The sequence below is a fragment of the Engystomops pustulosus genome, chromosome 2, assembly GCF_040894005.1.
Source record: "Engystomops pustulosus chromosome 2, aEngPut4.maternal, whole genome shotgun sequence".
NCBI lineage: Eukaryota > Metazoa > Chordata > Amphibia > Anura > Leptodactylidae > Engystomops > Engystomops pustulosus.
Genome location: NC_092412.1, coordinates 90,324,245 through 90,346,334, shown reverse-complemented (window position 1 = coordinate 90,346,334; position 22,090 = coordinate 90,324,245). Strand labels below are relative to the sequence as shown.

At 39.0% G+C, this 22,090-nt stretch overlaps 1 protein-coding gene across 2 annotated transcripts in view; it reads right to left on the bottom strand.

The window, feature by feature from the left end:
• NALCN (sodium leak channel, non-selective) overlaps positions 1 to 22,090 on the bottom strand; it is a 306,335-nt gene that overhangs the window by 25,066 nt on the left and 259,179 nt on the right. For both annotated transcript variants that reach the window (XM_072135500.1, XM_072135501.1), the window contains 11 exons: positions 20,336 to 20,392; positions 15,225 to 15,345; positions 15,007 to 15,138; positions 11,790 to 11,957; positions 11,235 to 11,339; positions 7,422 to 7,528; positions 7,028 to 7,148; positions 5,048 to 5,146; positions 4,197 to 4,290; positions 1,360 to 1,466; positions 941 to 1,015 (listed from right to left, as the gene is read on the bottom strand). In XM_072135500.1, coding sequence (XP_071991601.1) covers positions 941 to 1,015; positions 1,360 to 1,466; positions 4,197 to 4,290; positions 5,048 to 5,146; positions 7,028 to 7,148; positions 7,422 to 7,528; positions 11,235 to 11,339; positions 11,790 to 11,957; positions 15,007 to 15,138; positions 15,225 to 15,345; positions 20,336 to 20,392 — 1,186 coding nt within the window. The remainder of the gene's footprint in view (positions 1 to 940; positions 1,016 to 1,359; positions 1,467 to 4,196; positions 4,291 to 5,047; positions 5,147 to 7,027; positions 7,149 to 7,421; positions 7,529 to 11,234; positions 11,340 to 11,789; positions 11,958 to 15,006; positions 15,139 to 15,224; positions 15,346 to 20,335; positions 20,393 to 22,090) is intronic.

Sequence of the window (22,090 nt, the reverse complement as noted above, 5' to 3'; positions counted from 1 at the left end):
TCTGAGGCTGCTGATGTCCTAGCAGCTGTTGGCACCACCACAACTATCACAGGTACCACTCCATCACCGCAAACTCCATCTGCCTACAATGAGGGACATTTTTGGAAACTCTGAAGTAGGAAAAAAGCATAAAGTGTACTGTGGAACGGTGTATTTTTTAATACAGCACTTTTTATGCTTTAAAACATGCCTGTACCCAAAGCTATATGTGGAAGTACCATTCTGACATGAGCTTACTAAGGGGGGGGGGGGGAGATAATTAATATAGGAGCATTTCAATTGAACCAACAATGGTTCAAATCTAGCAGATCCAGACCCGGACCAAATCTTATTAAAAGTTCAGTGAAACTTCAGCTTCAGTGAATATCTGATTACTCGCTGGTCCCTAGTCCAATATTATTTACCCATTTGGTAACATACACTTGCGGATCTCTTTAAACAGTTCACTGCTTCAAACAACACATTGGGGGTCATTTACTAAGGGCACGATTTGCTGTTTCCTGACGTGTTACCCGAATATTTCCGATTTGCGGCGATTTCCCCTGAATTGCCCCGGGATTTTGGCGCACGCGATCGCATTGTGGCGCATCGGAGCTGGCATACACTCGACGGAAATCGGGGGGCATGGCCGAACGTAAACCCGACGGATTCGGAAAAACCGCCGCATTTAGAAAAAAAAAAGTGTTGCGAAAATTGCACTTACATTCACTCAGCCCGGCTCGGTGTATTCCAGTGCGTTCCGATGCTCTTCAGCGCAGCAGCGCCACCTGGTGGACGGCGGAGGAGCTTCCTCAATAAATCCTGTCCGGACCCGAATCTAGCGCTGAGAATGCGCCGCTTGATCGCGAATGGACCGGGTAAGTACATCTGCCCCATTGTACTGGTCAGAAGAGACACTTTTATAATAAATTATTGGGAGACACAGGCTAAAGTACATTACCTCCAAAACAAAAATGAAGGTGAAAACCACTGACATTGTTGCAAGAGGAACAGTCACAGGATCTTCTTCATCCCACTGGAAAATAGAACAATATATCTCATTAAATTCAGAAAATACGGTATGTAATATTTTAGGACGTGAACATGAATGAATTGAAAACATACAGATTAAGTAAATTGTAAGAGAAAAATCAACACATATAAAATCTGGAGCAATGTACATAACAGAAGCATGCATGCCTGGTCACAGGGTTTTTTCAAGCATGTCTTTCTGCAGAATTATTGGGGAGGAGGGGAAGGTTTTAAATAAATTAGTTTTGCTGAAAGAGGCTGTTGGGTTAAGGACATCATGATGATATAGTGAATTCATATATTAAAGTAGTGCTGGAATCTAGGTTGAAGCATTCCAATATAACATACCTTTACTGACAGCAGCACTGATTGTGCAAGGACAAGTACCGCTATGGTCCTCTTGAAAAATGGATGTTGTGTTATGTCATACATTCGTGCTCGGAAGCCATCATTATCTAGAAATAACAGATTTATATATTTTACCAAAAGAAAGTGAAACCAGAAAATAACCCAAAAATGTTGCAATTCATAGGGTAATATCTGGCCTAGGGTGGCCTTTCTCTGTACCATATAAAAATATGTTATCTTTATCCTATATTTTATAGATCAATGGTCCCCATTCTTTTTTTGGCCAGGGACCGACTGTGGCATAAATTTTCTCCAGGGACTGGTGGGTGGGGATGTGGGGTCTGGTGTCTAGCCAAAAATGTATGTAACTCCCTGTGTGCCTAGTTTATATTGTCCCATTTTCTGAAGAAGTGTCTCCCCACTTATATTGTCCCTTTGTTAACTCCCCTGCTTTCATTGTCCCCTTTCCTGTAGCATGCCCCCCATGTCCTCTTTCTTGTAGCATTCTCCCCCTCCCATTTCCCCTTTCCCGTAGCTGTCCCTTCCCCTGGGTCCAATGTCTCCTTTCCTGCAGCAAGACAGCTTTGTCCAATGTCCACTGGCCCCCTCCCATCTACCCGTTTCTGTAGCTGGCCCCTTCCATGTACCTCTTCCTGTAGCTGCTCCCTTCCTTCAGTGTCCCCTTTCCTGCAGCATGCCCCTCCCTCAATGTCTCCTTTCCTGCAGCATGCCCCTCCCTCAATGCCCCCTTCCCTGCTGCATGCCCCCCTCTCTCAAGCACCCTTTCCTGTTGCATGCTGTCCCTCCCTCAATGCCCCCTTTCCTGCAGCATGCGGCCCCTCCCTTAATGCGCCCTTTGCCAGCCGAACTAAAAAACAAAAATATCCAATACTCACCTTCCCTCGCCCCGGCAGCTGCTTTTTCTACTTTCACTTCTCTTCCCCGTTAATGATGATGTGCCAAAATCATCATGCGCGCCGACAATAGAGCTGTTAATAGAGGACATGTGCGCCGACAATAGAGGATGAGAAGTGAAAAAAGAGAAGGCAGCTGAAGGGGAAGGGGATAAGGTGAGTATTTTTTTTTTTGCAGAGTTTGGCCGCGGTGGTTGGGGAACACTGCTATAGATCATAACGACTACGGTCATACCTCATTTATATATGTTTATATATTTTTACAAATTTGTTAACAAAAGAGAAAACTCCTTTGTTTTCATAACATCATGTTTTCGGAGACATAACTTTAATATTTTTTGGTTGACAGAGCTGGTTTAGGGCTTATTTTTTACATGTTGGGTTGCTCTTTTCAGTGGTACCATTTTGGCGCACATGTTTTCTTTGTTTCTTTGATCACTTTTTGGAACATTTTTGTGAATGGATTTTATAAAAATTTTAATTTTTGGCAAGTTTTTCAGTTTTTTTTCCCCAGCGTTCACAGAGCCGTTCCAATAATGTTTACAATTTATTGTACAGATTGTTACAGATGCGGGGATACCAAATATGTGGGTTTTGGGCTATTCTGTACTTTATTAGATTTGTATAGGAAATGTTGGTGGTTACTTGATTTAAATAATTATTTTTCTTAAAAAAACTTTATTACATGTAATTTTTTTTCCCTACAGGTTGGCTTAAAGAAGCTAACCTCTGGTCGATTGTTCAAGCTCTTATTTACCTTACACAATGTATTACAGATATATTACAGACAGGGCCTAACTCCCGGAGGATATCGGGCAGCCCTGAAGCACTTGTTGGCCTGCCATCAGAGGATCGGACCGTTAAGCAGCTCGGGGGGTCTGATCCACTTCATAAGCCCCTTGTAAGGGATTAACATGTTATAGGCGGGGTTCAGTAGACGGTGCCAGAAGCTGGACATTGTGGTAGGTCACATGTCAGAAAGTCACTGCCGACCGTGATGTACTACTATGTCAAATATCCGAAACAATTTCCAAACCTTATTGTGTACAGGCACCATAAATTATTATCAATGCTAAAAAGGTAAAATAAGAAAACTAATGTGAAAATTAAGTCTTTTCTTCTATAAAGTCAGATTAAGTATGAATTACATCAACGTAATAAGTAATCACATAAATGTAGCTAATACCATATTACAACATTCAGATTTTAATCTTTATCTTCTGAAAATCTCCATCTACATTTGGAATCTATGAAATACCCATCTCCTGTCTGTATTCATGGCATTTTGCAATGTAATATATAGGTGTACAGTGCTTGTTAGGCCTCTGTATGATGATTACTAACACATTATAGAACGTACATTAGTAAAGGTAATCAAATTTGACCATTTTTTGTTATAACTTTCTAAAGAATTGCAAGCTTTCTACTAGAATATTGTGAATCTAAATTACCACCAATTACTAGGATTATTCTCCACATTTTATAAAAATGGGCAACAACAATAGTTAAACATGAAATGTGGGGCCATGGGAGGTAACCAATCAATGTGCTCTCTTTCATACCTCCAAAACTACTTATTAGCATACTCTTTGCCTACTTAGCATACTCTTTGCCTCACTTCCAGCTGACACATACAGATTACCCAAAAGTGTACCCCCAACCACTTCATTCAGATCTTACTGAAGACAAAACTAGTGTAGCAACAGTTCTCTTTAAAGAACACAATGTGATCTGCAGCTCTATTAGGCAAAGAATAATCTAAAGAAATTGCTGGCACAGTAGTAGCCGTATCATAAGCTAGACATGTACCATTGATTTCCTGCTAATCATGTTTACTTTTCCCTCAGGATATTTTTAGTTGCTTTGACAAAATAAGAGGGTAGACCAAACAAATGAGCTGCAAAGAAAAAGAAGCATCGATACCTGGTCGAGGAGGGAGGTGGAGTGGCTGCGCTATCTTCAGTCTGCTTTTAAGGTCTTCCCATCTTCTTTGATCAACAGTTAGAAGAGCTGTTCCCTGGGTTGAAAAATGTAGGACAATCATATAGGCTGGTCAATTAACCACAACAGGTCACCATGGAAAAATTAGGTCATCATTTCAATGATTTCATAAATATAATTTTTATATTTCTTTTGTAGAATACCTAAGGAATTGTTATTCTTCCAGATTGGGTTTGCAGGGTTTACATAGGTCAAAATAGGAAAACATTTAGCTTATTTTCCCACTCTTTTTTAAAGGGATCTATTAGGTACAAATTAACTTCTAAACCAATAATGGGCTTAGTAGAAGCTGGAAATAAGATAAGAAATATACTTTAGAGAACTGAGTAATGTAATCTTGTTTGTGCTGTTTGGAAGTTTCTTATCTTCAATAAGAGACTGGTATAATTGTTACCATCTACATTGTTTCCATATGAGTGTTTGAGACATTGCAATAATTATCAACATTGTACCAAGACCCGGCTTGGCCACACCACTGCACCCACCATACACCAGAGGAAGTACCCTGGGGAACCTTTCCAGAACATAATTTCTGCCTTGTGAATTATGTACATGACAGTTTTTACAATGGGTGTGTGGTGGGGCCACAAATGTGTAAGTAAATGGTTATAAGTTTTATTCTGCTAGTATATGGTCTGGGGCAATTTTTCATAAACTCCAAAAACAAACTGTTTAAGGCTTTAAGAAGTGTAGACCTATTTACAAATTTTTATTTTATAATTTATAAGTAATGAAGTTGGGATAATTACAAGTTTGGGATAGTGAAATCATACCTTGTTTTCATTGAAGTTGGCAATGACCACACCAACAAAAAGAGTAAGACCAATCATGCAGCCAAGAAACACAAACACGTGAATGTATATTCCATGTATCTGTAAAGAGAGATAGATTGGAGAATGTTAACATATTTGCATAATCTTAAAAGATTTTGGCCAAGTGATTCTAACATGATAAAGATAAAATATATACTGCTCAAAAAATAAAGGGAACACTCAAATACCACATCCTAGATTCGAACGAATGAAATATTGTCATTGAATTCTTTGTTCTGTACAAAGTTGAATATACTGACAACAAAATCACAAAAAAAATCATCAATGAAAATCAAATGTATTAACCAATAGAGGCCTGGATTTGGAGTAATCCACAAAATTAAAGTGGAAAAACACAATACAGACTGATCCAACACCGAGTCGGGCTGAGTGAAGGTAAGTGCAAGCTCCGCGACACATTTTTAAAAAAAAATGTGGCAGTTTTTCCGAAACCGTCAGGTTTTTGTTCGGGCATGCCCCCCCCCCCCGGATTTCCGTCACGTGCATACGAGCGCTGATGCGCCACAATCCGATCGCATGCGACAAAATCCTGGGGCAATTCAGGGGAAATCGTCGCAAATCGGAAATATTCGGGTAGCACGTCGGGACCCCCAATGTCCTTAAAACCAGTCAAATGAGACTTAGTATTGTGTGTGGCCTCTACATTTGTGTATAACCTCCCTACAGAGCTTCGGCATGCTACTAAGGGATCTCCTCCCAGACTTGGACAAAAGCAACCAACAACTCCTGTGGTGCAACGTGACATTGGTGGATGAAGCGAAACATGATGTCCCAAATGTGTTTAATTGGATTCAGGTCTGGGGAACGAGGGAGTCCATAGCTTCAATGCCTTAATCTTGCAGGAACTACTGACACACTCCAACCACATGAGGTCTAGCATTGTCCTACATTAGGAGGAACCAAGGGACAAACACATCAGAATATGTTGCAGGCAGCAGATCGCTCTCCACAGTGTCTCCAAACTCTGTCACATATGCTCAGTGTGAACCTGCCTTCATCTGTGTAGAGCACAGGGCGCCAGTGACGAATTAGACAATCCTGGTGTTTTCTGGCAAATGCTAAGCATCCTGCATGGTGTTGGGCTACGAGTACAACCCCCATCTGTGGAAATCAGGCCCTCATACCATCCTCATGGAGTATATTTCTAACCGTTTGTGCAGACACATGTACATTTGTGGTCATTTTGCAGGGTTCTGGCACTGCTCCTCCTGTTCGTTCTTGCAAAAAGGCGGGCGTAGCAGCCCTGCTGCTGGGTTGTTGCCCTCCTACGGCTCCCTCCACGTCTTCTGGTGTACTGGCCTGTCCATTGTAGCGCTTCCAGCCTCTGTCTAGACACTTCACTGAAAGACACAGCGAACCTTGCCACAGCTTGCGCTGATGTGCCATCCTGGCAGAGCTGCACTACTTAAGCGACTTATGTGGGTGGAGGCCACACAAAATACTGAGCCTTATTTTTTCTTGTTTTACTCCAAATCCAGGCTTCCATTGGGTAATAAATTTGATTTCCATCAATGATTTTTTTGTGATTTTGGTGTCAGCACCTTTATCTTTGTCCAGAACAAAGTATTCAGTGAGAATATTTAATTCATTCAAATCTAGAATGTGTTATTTGTGTAATTCCATTATTTTTGAGCAGTTTATGCCGTATAAATATATATATATACACGTGGAGGGACTTTGGTCCAAGTCCTGGGAAGTGCACCTGAGCCGTAACCCATTACAGTGACTGCTGCCACATTCTATTTTCATAATAATAAGGACTGATGGAGACAGGTTTGAATTAGATCTATGAAACACTGCATGTTTGTGCATGACACCAAATTACAGAATGTGTTATTTTGGCATTCACAGTATATTTAAGAATTTTGTCTTCGTGGGAATACGTCTTTAAACAGCACTATACAATGTAATTGTACTTACTGGTCCAACACGATGAATAATAACATCCCGGACCTCCACCCAGCCTTTTAAAGACAGCACTTCAAATAAAGCCAACATAGCATTTCCAACATTGTCAAAATTGAAGTTTCGAGGATTTGCCCTGTAAGTTAACAATTGTTTATGTAAATAAAATCATCACAACGTATTGATGTATGGGATAAAAACAACAATAAATTCATATGTTTTGTGCTAAGGGGGGCAGCGTAACAGTCTGTAAAGCCAGATCACAGAAGGACTAGGGTAGCCCCTCTGCTTCATTAGCATAATGAGTAAGTGCATGATTTTCATTGTAGATTTCCTTTAACTACTTATTTTGCTCTGTTTGTCAATGGAGAAGAGAACAACACAATATTGGAAATTTTTCATTACTTACCAAACTCGTGGAACCCAAAATCCTGGCTTCTTTTCTCCCGGTTTTAATTTAAGATTGAGATTTTTTGACACACTTACATTGATCCTAAATATACCATGACACTTTTCCTGGGAAGAAAAATTAAAGACAAATTATTTATACTGCAGCACTGGAAATGTGTATATTTAATATACAGTTAAAGATGAATGGGCGACCGGCTGCTCCACTCATCTCAGGGAGAAAAGAGCGGTGCGATGCAGCTACCTTGAATCCCGTCGGACCCTCCTTTCTTGTGATCTGTGGGGGTCTCATCACTAAAACCACACCGATCAGCAAGTTAGGCCCTATCCACAGGACTCCAACTTGTTTCGTGGAAAAACCCCTTTAAAAACCTCCATTATTTCATTAGTTTTTTGTCTTGGTTATCGTAAGCCAAAACCAGGTGTGCTTAAACACAAAATGAGGAAAATCTTTCCAATATACCTTATCTTCGTGTAGTTTCCACATCTGGAGCCTAGGTGTGGAAAGAAGCCATGGATAACCGATACAAACAAACTTATGTATTAACTTACATGTGAACTGGCTATATAAGTCTGACTAGAGATTTGGATCAAAATACATGATAACTTAGCGAAGTTTGTACACAACTGTAAAATAAATAAAAATAAATAAAATAAAAAAATGTATACAAAAAAACTTGTTCTGTAGCAAATATATTGTGGATTTTAAACATTGTGAGAAAGTGAGAAGTGTCATTTGGGAAAACCGCTATCTGTCATACAGGCAGATGAAGGGTGTGTGGTAAAAGCCCTGGATTTGTCTGCAGTAACCCAAGGGTTAATGCAGACATGTGGTAAGCAGGAGTAGTCTGTTTAGTCTATGTTGGCCTCGCTAGCATAGACACCTTTGTAATGTCCGTACTGGGCCTGCTTATTATGGAGTAGGGGTAGGCTAGTAGTGGGACTCCTACTCCATCCGGGCTTCGGTCCTGGGTTTCTGTATAGCCCACAGGTGCGGGTCACAGACCTCATTAGAGCCTGATTTAGACTGCAGGCCAGAAGCAGGAGGAGAGGCACTACCTGGAGAGCTGAAGGCTGGACCGTGTTCACACAGCAAAGGTAACTGAGTGCCTCCTGATATTCTGCTGGCCACGAGCGTGTGCCAGGCAGCCTGGTACATGTATACAGTAGTTAGGTACTGTTAATGTATTAGGAAGTGCCCAGCCGGGCAGGGTTTATTCTTTTGTATTTTGTACGTGCCTAAGCCAAGGCTGAATTTGTGTTTTTGACAAGAAGTGTAAATAAACACTTGATTTTTGGACTTTTAGGCTATATTCACACTGCCGTTGCCCGCCCGTACCGTACCGTAGCGGGCAACGGCAGTGTACGGGGAGAGGAGGTGAGCGCAGCTCACCCCCGCCCCTCTCCATAGCAACCTATGGCGCACGGCGCCGTATTACGGGGAAAGATAGGACAGGTCCTATCTTTCTCCCGGGTACGGAACGGTACGGTGCCGCACGTGTGCGGCACCGTACCGCTCCCGTAGGGTGCCGTGCGCCCATAGGAGTGTATGGGGGCCGTATATCGGCCGTATATACGTCGGCCGTATATACGTCCCCCATACGTTCGTGTGAATGTAGCCTAACTCTGCATGTGTCCCTGCTTCCTGCACTGCTACAAAGCATCTACCAGAGCAGTTCCCCACAACATGTTTACTAGGTGGTAATGAAAAGTCAGCTAAGTGAAGTCCATATCTATTATTAGTGTGTAACATTAATTTGCATGTAAAAGGAAGAGATAAGTGACTAGCATATCCACTCCACATATGCCCCTGTGATGAATTTATTTTATATAATCTTTACAGTTGCAAGAAAAACAAAGATATGGATACAGGTAATAGGGTTATGGGGAAGGTTGAAAACATCCCACAAAGTAAACCGGGGCCTAATGTATAGCTCTGTATCCGGTCACCCTGTAAAGTACCACACTTAGTCAATATTGGTCCACAATAATCATATTGAATACAAACATACCTCTCAGATTGAGGGGAAAAAAGGACTGACTAAAAAGGTGCGTATAAACAAAGATTTTTTAGACATCTGCCAGTATCGTATCCAGTTTCTGATGCACCCTGTGTGATCCCGCGACACTGAGTCACATGACCCCGCTGGCCGCGATGTCGCGGCTCCGCATCACGTGACCCGTGATCTCGCGGTCACGTGCATCTCTTTCTAGACGCTCATTGGTCCATTCTTTTCTTTATATACCGACCCCAGTACGGGAGGACGCCACCCCCAGACGAAGGCTCACCCCGAGCCAAAACGTACGTCGGGGACGCGGACCCTCCCGGACAGTGGCAAAATTCCACACTATCACCATCTGGTAAGAGCTGATACCACTCTCTTTAATAGTTACTGTTTACATAACCTAGATACAGGGCAGTGCAGTTATTACACATGGTTAGCACTAAGTGGTTAGCACTAAGCATATACCGGTTCAGTCTCTCACCATGTCACTTTTCCATCTTTTTCTTACTCCACTTTTGTCCGGATTTGTCCGCCTTTTTCCCTTTCTGTGTCCTACCACTTGTAATCTTAATGCATTTTATTTTCAAGTATTAAATGTTACCAATAAAAATTCTTTATTTATACGCACCTTTTTAGTCAGTCCTTTTTTCCCCTCAATCTGAGAGGTATGTTTGTATTCAAGTTGCAAGAAAAAGTTAATTCTTTGAAATTCTTACTATTTCTAAAAATGTGGTTGTTATCAAAATCGCATATACAGACAAACACAATCTAAGGCCTCATGCACACAATGTATGCTATGGAGAGAAGAGATGGAGAGGTGAGCGCTGCTCAACCCCACCCTCTCCGTCGGGATGCGTGCAGCCCGGCCGTATGTACAGGAAAAGATACAGCGTGCTATATCTTTTTCCCATCAATTGTACGGTACAGTACAGGGACACACATGGCATATATGGGGACAGATATTCCACCACAAATTGTGCAGCTGGATATCTGTTCATGTGCATGGAGCCTTATAAAGTACACAGGTTTTCCTCCAAGATTGACTTGTTTTAGCTCCATCCATCTTTCTATCATCTTCCTTCTCAGTCCATGCTGAAGCAAAGCCATGTGGAACTTTACATTCAGGTGTTTCCCGGGAGACCCAGACATATCTTCAGATTGCTGGCCATGTAGCCAATCTGGTAAATTGAAGCCCCAGCTTCAGAAGCCTAGGGGATGAATGCGTACAGCTCCTCATAGCTGCATGCTGAAGATGGGGATAGAGGATCAAGGATGCTACTGGGGTGTGGAGGAGCTGAATCGTGTAGCCTCAGCTCCAGCTACTCCCTTTTTTTACTCCTTCTAAAAAGGGGCTATCCATACATACGTTAGAGGCACCTACCACGGGATCTACCTCAATAGGTAAATCCATGGTGGTGTTTTCCTTTAAAAACTATTACAAGGGTAAATCCTGCATCAAGGTGCAAAGTGGATTCAGTCAGTGACACTGTTTTACAAGATACTAACCAAACTGTAGTTTTCTTTATGGCGATGTACAGAAAAAAATTTACCTCCGTTTCTCTCGCCACTGTGGATGTTAACGGAATGTGTTCTATGAGATATGTACAATACAACTGCTTGTGTGTTATACATTTATTTAAAATATGCTTGTCTATAATTGTGACTTCCAGAACAATCAGACCACATTTGTGTTATAAGTTAATGTAAAAATTCAGGTTAATCCAACTGGTTTATTTACTTTTTCTTGCTGAAAACATTGTACAGTATTAATTCATCGGTATTTGTTACTCCAAGTTCATATTACATACCCGGGTTTCAATTGTTGGATCATTACATTTTGCAAGTTTTCCTGCAAAGAGCTGGACACCAAAGCTGGCAAACACTAGCATCAATGTTAGCAGAAGAATGGATACCTAAAAGTACATATACATTAAATAAAATAAATAGAAAGATAACATTTCTCCAAGTCAGTTTATTTTTCCAAGAGTGACTACAATCAATGAATCTGTTAATGGCTATGCTTCTAGTGAGATTCACTATTTTCCCACACAGCCAATCTTAATATTCGAATCAGAGGCTAAAACAACATTAGAAACTTTTGTTATGTATAAAATGCCATCTATCTTATGGCAGGCACAACTAAAAGAAATAAGAGAACATCCTGTTCTGTTGCCACAAAACTGAATACAAAAATAAGTTCATATTGAATGTACTATAAGACATAATACAGACATTACTCTAAGGACCATTTCGATTGATTCAGAACCAATCTACCTATGTTTACACAAACTCTAATGTAACTTGGCAAACTTGTGTATCATTTCTCCCAAGCAACAAAAACCTTATAAAAGCCTTATACATACCAGAAAAATTTCCTTGAAGCCACTGAAAAGTTCACGGACAACTTTTCTCATTTGAGGGACAAGCTTGAATATACGGAGAGGTCTTAAGCAACGCAAAACCATTAAAAGCTGAGTCCCAGATTTAGCAGGAACACTGTATGGCATCCAGCACAGGAATATCAGGCTGACCTGAAGAAATATAGATACATTGCTACTATTGCAGTCAAATAATGTACCTCAATAAATAAATAGAAGGTAGATGCACATCACTTTACCTCATGTATTCTGTAATGTGTGTAAGTGTGGTGTCAGGATATTAGGTAATTTACCAATATATATCTATTGAAAGTTTCATCACTATTGAAGAAATCACCTGGAGACTTCTTCCAGAGTTCGCAAGAACCCCGGATGTAGGTGAGTATCAAAGACAGAAAAAAAAAGACAGAAAGCGCTGTCCTAGTGTAGCATATCAGCTTTAGCAATCAAAGTAAATTAATGGTAATGCTCTCACCTTCTGGTGCTTTCTAAACGCTTTATGTGATGTCTTAAGGGTGGCTGCCAACATCCACTTCCTAGCGATATACTGCTCCAGGAGGATCAGACTCGCTATCTTGATGCAGTAAAATGGCCCAAATCTATCTGAAAGTGTTGAGTGCGGTTGGCGTTCAAGTCAGATTCTCCAAAAGCGGCTTCTTTTGAAGATATTTATTAAGCAATGGCAATGTGTTTCGGCTCGGAATCCGAGCCTTCGTCAGGTATAGATACATAATCAATGTTATGTATCTATGCCTGACGAAGGCTCTGATTCCGAGCCGAAACACAATTGGAATAACCTCAACATAGAGGACAGATTTTATCTGTCTACATACATTTATCACCATTGCATATGGTATTCCTCCATAGTATAACTCTAATCTAAACTTAAATATACATCCTACAGTTACAGTCACAGAACCTAATACCTCATATCATGTAAGTGCAACATATCAGTAACACCAATGGTCTTATGCTAGTAAACATATGTAAATTATCACATCCAGTGTTCCATACTGCAAATGGTGAATGTTAAAGGAGTATTCTCATGTGGGCATTCACATTCAGTTTCATTTATCTGCCATATATAAACATTTCTTCAATTGGATGTTATTAAAAAAAATGTTCCTGTGTGCAGATAATTTCTCATAAATGTAGCCATGTTGTCCCTTAGAAACAAGATCGCTTCCTCGGATACGACCACATCACATTTTGGCAGCAGTGGCCAGACATGCGCTATTGAGTCCTGCCTGACCTCCTGGATTCAGTGATCATTACCACAGGATGGTTGTGGGACATGCAGTAACTCCCAGACATTTTATACAAAAACTTTTTGTTTATTTGTACAATCACTCCAGCAGAGGTGGCCGTATCTGGGGACACAATCTTGTTTCTAAGGGACCATATCACTACATTTATGAGAAATTATCTTCTCACAGGAACATTTTTTTTTAATAACATCTAATTGAAGAAATGTTTATATATGACAGATTAATGGAACAGAATGTGAATGCCCAGACGAGAATACCCCTTTAATGTTTCCTTTAATAAAGAGTAAGTAAAAATCACATTTATGGACAACATGGGAAGGAAAGAAATCTCAGGTAATAAAGTGCTTAGTGCTATTGCTATATCATCCGAAAACCTTTAAAGTGCCAAAAATTAATCAATGTTATTCCACTGGAAGGGAAGGGCAGTCTATCCCTGTCTACCCCTTTCTATATGTGCAATATACAAGACCATAAAGGAGTACTTATTGCATCTTACCACAACCGCCTGCCTCTACCTGGATGACTAACGACCCGATGCGTGTTTCGCTGCCATCTTTTGAAACTTCTGCACCGCTTTCTTGATATGTAAAGTGAAACATTCTGTCTTTTACCTTATTAGCTAGCCATTCATGATAATAAAATGGTTGCAGATGGAGGGTCATGTAATCTAACTGTCCATGAACAACCGCCCTGCCAGGACCTTATGATAGTATTCATGAATTTAAGATTAAGGTCTTGGCAGGTCGATTGCTCATGGACAGACAGAAGATCCCGTGACCCTCCATCTGCGGCCATTTTATGATACTTTAAATGTATATTGTTAATTTGCCTAATATCCTCCCCCCACACTTACACACACATTACACATTTTTCCATTTTCATTTTTCAATCTCTGCATAAGCTATTTTATTATATTCTTATTGTAAGACGTGTGAGGGCTTGTTTTCAGTTTTCAAACTGTGCTTCTAGGTGCAACATACTAAGAAGCTGGAACAAAATCCAAAATGCAATTAAATTACCAAAAAACTTGCAGTTGCTTGAATTTCTTTCAGGCATGTTTTAGGGCATTTCCAGACCCAGAGAGGGAGTTGAAATTACACATTGGCGTGAATTTATTAAAGTGTCACCTGAGCTCGACAAGACTAGTTTTGTGCTGCTCCAGATTCATCATTGTGATGATGAATTCTGGCGAGGTTTTAGAATGTCAGGTTCTAATTTAGACCTGATTTTAGCTAGTCTGTACAGCCCGCCACTTTTTCCAAAGAAAAATCATTTATCATAAGACTTTTTATTAGCAAAAATGATGGCAGAAATCTAGCCAAAGAGGTTTCATAAGTTTCCCCATTATATTTATCTTTGCATATCCGTAGAATCACACAGAAATACAACATTTTTATGGTTTTACTAATGTCCAAAAAGTTTCAATCTTTGTAATAAAATCGTTATTACCATATTCCGATACTATAACTCTACTCAAGCAAGGAGTGCGCACAAACGGATACAAAAAGTTTAAAAAAATACACATATTTATTCAGAAAATAATAGAAAATCAATGCATGTCTAAATCTAAAAACATTAAAAGTGCCGTCCCTCTTGTTTAACAGGATAAATACTATGTGCAAATTTCTTATCTTTAGCACCAATACATTCCATACACAACGGGGGAGATTTTTCAAAGTATCTGAGAGCAAAACTGTTTTGTGAACCAATCAGAGTTCATCCTCCATTTTATGCAAAGCTGAGCTCTGATTGGTTCCCATGAGCAATTAGAAAAGTTTTGATAAATGAGGCCCAATGTCCCCACCCTCATCATTTCCTCAATGTTGTTCAGTATGTAAACTGTATATACAATTGCTACTCTGTATCTTAATTTTAAGAGTGAATTATGAATAGATAAGTACAAAGATTTTCATAGGATGAAACTTGTTACTCACAAGATAAATGAATATGTCCATCACACCTCCAAAATCCCTTATAACAGCTGTTGGAGTGAAGAATAAGCCATCTGCCATAATCTTCAGGTTTAACTCAATGCTCATGAATATCACAAAAACATACTCTGCAATCTAAAACATGGGTGCAAGCAAAAGGATCAGCAAGCTGAATGACAACAAATGTGTACATGAGTATAGAGAAGCCTGTATAACTGTACCTGTAAAGTTGGGGTGTGCATTACCCTTCTAAAAGGAGACTCAAACATCATGGAGATACATGAACATATGGTGACTACAATCATAACCCAGTCCAGGTATGTCACCAGCCCGAGCAAGTCACTGTTAGAGAACAGAAACAGCTTAACAGACAAATTTATATAATATACACTGGAGATCAAAGTTAGAAAACAATGTATGGTCACTTGAATTTTATTAAAAAAATTATCCAAGTATATGAACATAAAACCTTTATTTTGCAAAATACAGACGGTCCTCTACTTAAGGACACCCGACTTACAGATGATCCCTAGTTAAAGACGGACCCCTCTGCCCACTGTGACCTCTGGTGAAGCTCTCTGGATGTTTACTATAGTCCCAGACTGCAATGATCAGCTGTAAAGTGTCTGTAATGAAGCTTAATTGCTAATGCTTGGTCCAATTACAGTAAAAAAAAATTTTGTCTGGATCTACAATTATAAAGTATACAGTTTCGACTTACATACAAATTCAACTTAAGAACAAACCTATGGAACCTATCTTATACGTAACCCGGGGACTGCCTGTAAGTGATGCTCATAATTACTTCACCAATAACTGTAGCACAGAGAAAGATTATTATTACATTTTCTGAGGGTTACAACAGTCACCAATCAGTAGAAGTGCACAGGCCTTTGCTGTGAATGACTTCAGCACATCTGTGGCCACAGGACATCACTAGTCTCTCACACTGCTCTGGTATTATTTTGTTCCACAGTTCTGTGACTTTTGTGGGTTTCTTGGCCAGAACTTTATCACCAAAGATTTTCCAGAGGTTTTCTATTGGGTTTAGATCAGGACTCTCTGCCATGTAACTGCAGGAGAGGTCCAACTCCTGTTGCAGAAAATATTCCCTAAACCATGGCACTTCCTACACAACCTTTCACTGACTTCTTTACACGCTTTGGGTTGAGTCTGTCCCCAGTTTGTAGAGAAACACAATGTTTCCAATCAGACCCAAATATATTAAACTTGCTTTCATCACTAAAATGAAATGTGAACCCCTTCTCCTCTGTCCACACAACATGCTCCTCAGCAAAGGTGAGTCTATTCTTTTGATTCCTTCTGCTAATGTGAAGTTTGGTCACTTCAGAGTGGGCTTTCAGTTAAATACTGTTAAACATTGTGACACTGCATGACAAGACTGATCCTTACTCAATGCTGAACTGGTGAGTGTTGAAGCAATTACCCATTATCCTGTCCTCTGTTGCATTTGTCTTTTTCAAGAGTGACTGGCCTTCTTGGGGACTTAAATTAGTCCCTTCTTTGGGACTTGAATTGTGATGTTGTAAAGATGCAAAATTCTAAAAACCACAGACTTGGAACTATCCAACCTCTCTTGGTATGGCTGATAGGGTCACCCCTTTGGCTTCATCTAGACAACCTGCTGCTTGAGGGTTTCAGTCATTTTGGAATGACACGCCATTTTGCTGAAAAGTTTGTGTGCAGTAAGTCCCCGAATTAAGGACACCGACTTACATATGACCCTTTGTTGCAAACCGAACTCTCTGACCACTGTGACCTCTGGTGAAGCTCTCTAGATACTAGAAATGTATTGCACTTTAACCCCAGACTACAATGATGACCCAGAAGATGAACTTTATTGTTAAAGGAAACCTACCACCAGCGCCGAAGCTCCTTCGTCTGTAAAGAGTAAAAAGTGTTTAAACCGCGATACAGCGGTTTAGGACACTAATGAAAGTAAGCTCCGCCACTAGCTCACCCTGAGCTGGTGCTCGGTATTTGCATCTTACACCTAGGTTTCCTTTAATCCTTGTTCCCAAAATTATGAAAATCCAAGGGACAAAAAATGTTTTGACTGGAGCCACCTCCATAATCTGCCTTACAAATTAATTCAACACAAGAACAAACCTACAGCAACTATCTTGCATGTAACATGGGGACTGCCTGTATATACTGAAATTTTAATATCTGTAGAGCCTCCTTAATAAACCTTTGACATGTACATGCAGTTCTAGTGGCATTATGTGCACAAGATGTTCCTGAGAACAAAATTTTTAACAACAAATCATTGTAAAGGGTACTAGAAACTACTGTAACCATGGAAACAAACTATCATTTAATTCATGGCTTTAGAGGCTTAGAAAATCAGGTATTCACTATAACCTCCAAAATGGAAACTGTTTTTTGTTGGGATGATTTTAAGCACTCGTTTTCAGCAGAGCATCTTGTTATGATTTTGGATTTTGCTGTAGACTACAAATCCTGTCTAATTCAGTAGGAATATCTTTGAAATTGTTACAAATGAAACAATAAAATAATTTTGGGGAAGCAGCAGAAAATAAATATGAAGTTAATGACATATAAAATAAATATGAATAATTTTGTAGTAATGAGATACTGCACTGATTAAACAGAGAAGAACTGTGTACGACTCTCTATGTAGACGATAAAGACATCCTCATCGTGTGGCTTTCCAGTTCTTATCTTGGTGATACACAGTATGGACCTGCCAGGGTTCTTCCCGTTATGGTGTAAGCCATTAATTATATTTCCCAAGTGACATCAAATGCTCTCGCCTGATATGAGTTTCTCTGACACAGAAAGAATCCAGACAATTTCAGTCCATTACATGGATTAAGCCCACATAAGGAGAAAAATGTGCTACAAAGTACTTTGTCTTTACTGCAACAAAATCTGCTCCGTTTATGAAATTCTGACAGATTACAGCTGTAGAAACTTGTATGAAAGACTATTATAGGATTTGTTATTAACAGTGGATGAAAAGGGAGATCCATGGAGATGGATTGAAGTGACTAAAGGGAAGATGAAGGAAAGGAAGAGAATAATGAACAAAATTATATGAAACTTGGCTTCTGGAGACAAGCTGTAAAATACTGAGGGAGCTATGTAGAGGAAATAATGTATATAAAGTATAAACAAAACCTCACATAACTGTTTTATGATTGCTGGTTGCTTGCAAGTAACCTAAGGACTCGGGTCATTGCTGCCTGTTCCCAATGATGGTTCTACTGACAAGTATTTACCTAATTGTATGTAGCGTTCTATTTATGTTGGTGTTTTTAACCATCGAAAAGAATTCTTATTTTACAGAGGAAATGTTAATTAGACAACATTTGTCTTTCTATGTTTGTTTCTATGAACATTGAGCTTTAGTTTCTTCCATAGATTGTCTATTGGATTCATGTCAGGTGATTGGCTGTTCCATTCTAGAATCTTTATTTTCTCTCTCTGAAATCAATTGAGAGTTTCCTTGGCTGTATTCACATGGTCTTGCTGAAATACCCACCATAGTTTCCTCTTCATCAACATTTGACCATTTAGCCTTCCTTTCATTATATGAAGTTTACCAGTGCTGTATGCTCAAAATAAGCCCCACCTCCAAACGTCACTGTAGGCATGGTGTTTTTGGGGTGATTTTCAATGCCTTTTGGGAGCCAAACATTTATTGTGGTATCCAAAGAGTTCAAGCTTTGTCCATAATCTGACCAGAATATATTCTCCCACATGCTTGTATAAATGTTGTTGAACAAACTTGAAAACTTGCTTGAACATGCTTTCTCTTCTGCAATGGAGTCTTGCGTGTTGATTGTGCATACAGGCCACAGAGGTTGAATGCATAATTTATTGTTTACTTAGAAACAATTGTGGCTGCTGATTTCAGGAATTTGTGTCACTCTTCACAGGTCGGCCAAACTCTTCCAATAATTCTCTTCACTCATGGTGAAATGTTATTTCCACTTGAGGATTATGGCCTAAACACTACTTACTGGGACCTTATGTAGTTTAGAAATTCTTCAGTAACCAATGCCTTCACTATGTTTTGCACAAAATAGGGTTGCAAAGGTCTTGAGACAGATCACTGGTTTTACCCATCATGAGATGTCCGTTGCTTGGCACCTTGATAATGTGACATTATTAAATGCCATCAGCTAAACCAGCTGACATAATTATTACTATTACCAAAAATGTAATCTAGTGTCTTGGCTTTCCACTACGTTTAGCATCTCAATACTTTTTCCTTTTTCATTTCTCACTATTGCACATAATTTTATATTATTACTGTCAGTGTTACAATTTTATGTCAATAGCACTTTTAGAAATACAATATATTTACTTGAAAATTGGTGATGTGTTCAATAATTATTTCTCCTACTCTGCTTATATATATATGTTTTTAATTCACTAACTGATGAAATTGTAAAATTTTTATAAAAACAGAAATAAGAAAATATAAGAGATTTTAATTTTATCAATAGTTTAGCCTGCACACCCAGGTCCTATATTACTGCTTTTAGATACAGATACAATAGGAGCAGATAAAAAACACCAAACTGCAGAGTAACATGGACAGTGCTCTTTGTCTACGGTAAATAGGTTTTGCCTCAGTAATAGCCCTTTATGGTTATATCACCTTGCCTATGTTTTACAAGGCTGTTTGGAGAATGTATATATATATATATATATATATATATATATATATATATATATATATATATACATACAGGCGGTCCCCTACTTAAGAACACTCGACTTACATACGACCCCTAGTTACAAACAGACCTCTGGATATTGGTAATTTATTGTACTTTAGTCCTAGGCTACAATGATCAGCTGTAACAGTTATCAATGGTGTCCGTAATGAAGCTTTAGTGTTAATCCTGATTCTTATGACAACCCAACATTTTTAAAATCCAATTGTCACAGAGACCAAACAAATTCTGGCTGGGATTACAATGATAAAATATACAATTCCGACTTACATACAAATTCAACTTAAGAACAAACCTACAGACCCTGTGTTGTATGTAACCCGGGGACTGCCTGTATATGGCATAAAATGCTATTTTCTATCTTGCATTCAAATAAATTAATAAATATTGTGATAACTGTATCTTCATATGGTATTCTAATGTGTAATCTTTGTTTCACATTCTAGATAATTTGACATTTAGATACATTTTTCTAATAGATAACATCTGATAAGTCACCATTTAGTTGATTTTTAGATTTACTTTAGATTCATGCCAAACCACTTAGAATTATGTTATAGACGGACTGAACTCAGAAAACACAAGGGGAATAAACTTACTATAGTTGGTGGTATTTTGTGTTTTTTACTGCACCAGTTATAGGATCTGTTTTTGATCTGCATAAACAGGAAAAGAAAAAGCAAAAATCAACAAACAATTTGTAGATATACAATTCTGCTATGCACAGTAGGTTTGTAATAATTCACACATTTTTGTAAATATGTATTAATATAACATCTTGTAACAATCTTCTATTGCTGAAAGATTTCTAAAAGATTGATTTTTAAATATTTGCAGAATTTAGACACATTTTGAAATATGCAAATAGTAATTATGTAAATGTACAACACTAGAGCTAGAAAGGGTGTGTGAATAGGGCTTACGGGGTGAGCCCTCATCATACAGAGGTGAGGATTACTGCATATTGCAGCAAACACCCACCTCTAATACCCTATTAACCCCTTGATTGCAGCCGCTGGCATTTAAAAGATGTTAAGATAATTTTGGTATCATCGTGATCATACCAAACCAAAGAATAAAGTAAATGTATCATTTGGAGCACACAGTGAAAGTTGTAAAATCTAAACTCACAAGAAAATGATGCAAACGTGTTTTTTCACCACATTTGGAATTTGTTTTACAGCTTCCCAGTACACAGCATGAAATAATAAATAATGTCACTGAGAAGTAAAATTTATTACGCAGAAAATAAGCCCTTACACAGTTCTGTACACAGAAAAATGAAAAAGTTATAGATTTTTGAAAGATGGAGAGTGACAAATGAACAATAAAAATGCTGCGTCCTTAAGGGGTTAAAGGGGATAAACAAGAGAAAGAGATTCTATCTGCCCATCGTAATATTCTAGGCTACTGACTTACAAAAATAATACAGCCATACAAAAAAAAGATTATTAAGAGTGATAACAGTAAAAGGAAATGAAAAGCAGATATAGGTGCTAAGTAAAAATACAGAACAAACAAGTTCCAAAATCATTCACTCAGCATTTTGTTCCTATCAGTATCCGAGGCAACATTCATTTTTGTTTTTAATTTCACAACCACACCGAATGAGGCTGATCTTGGGAAAATTTATATTGGCTCCCATCTTTAGGGAAACCGCCTCATTAGACATGTCTCTGCATGTATATGTCTTTAAGAGCTTCAGCCTTTCCCTTTTCTCACCATGCTGTCCTCTGAATGTATATACAGCCTCCTCTTTCTCACTGCTCTAGGTCGTCCTCTTGATGTCACCCACTGTGTCTCTCTGTGCACTGTTCATCCTCACTGACAGAGACAGGAAGAGGGGGAGGGGAGCAGGATGAGTAATAATTCTGCTGCTACAGCTCCACCTATTCATCAGAGCTCACACATGTAAACAAAGAATCATAGAGATTCTGTACACAGTAAAACAGTATGTAGCAGGAATGCTAAATTACTTGATGAACAATCAGGGATTATTATTAAGGTAGTGAAGGCACATGGACAACTTATGTAAAAGAGTGGCCATCCCATTTAATATAAAGAAAAGGGGTAATATTACACTATTTTCCTCCATTGCTATTCACTAGAAATGCTGTTGCTCAGCAGTGAACTAGAGAGCCACCTTATGTAATCTGAATTCAAATCACAGGAAAACCCCAGAAAGACATTCTGACAATCCCTTGCCAAAAAGGTCAAGTGCAGTAGTTGGGGATATCATCATTGCAGTGCTGGTTTCTCTGCAGCAATAATGACCCAGACTAATGTACCTGACTTTATTTCTAAAGACCTTTTCTAGTAAAACCCCCAAATTCGGATTTGAAACTATGAATTTT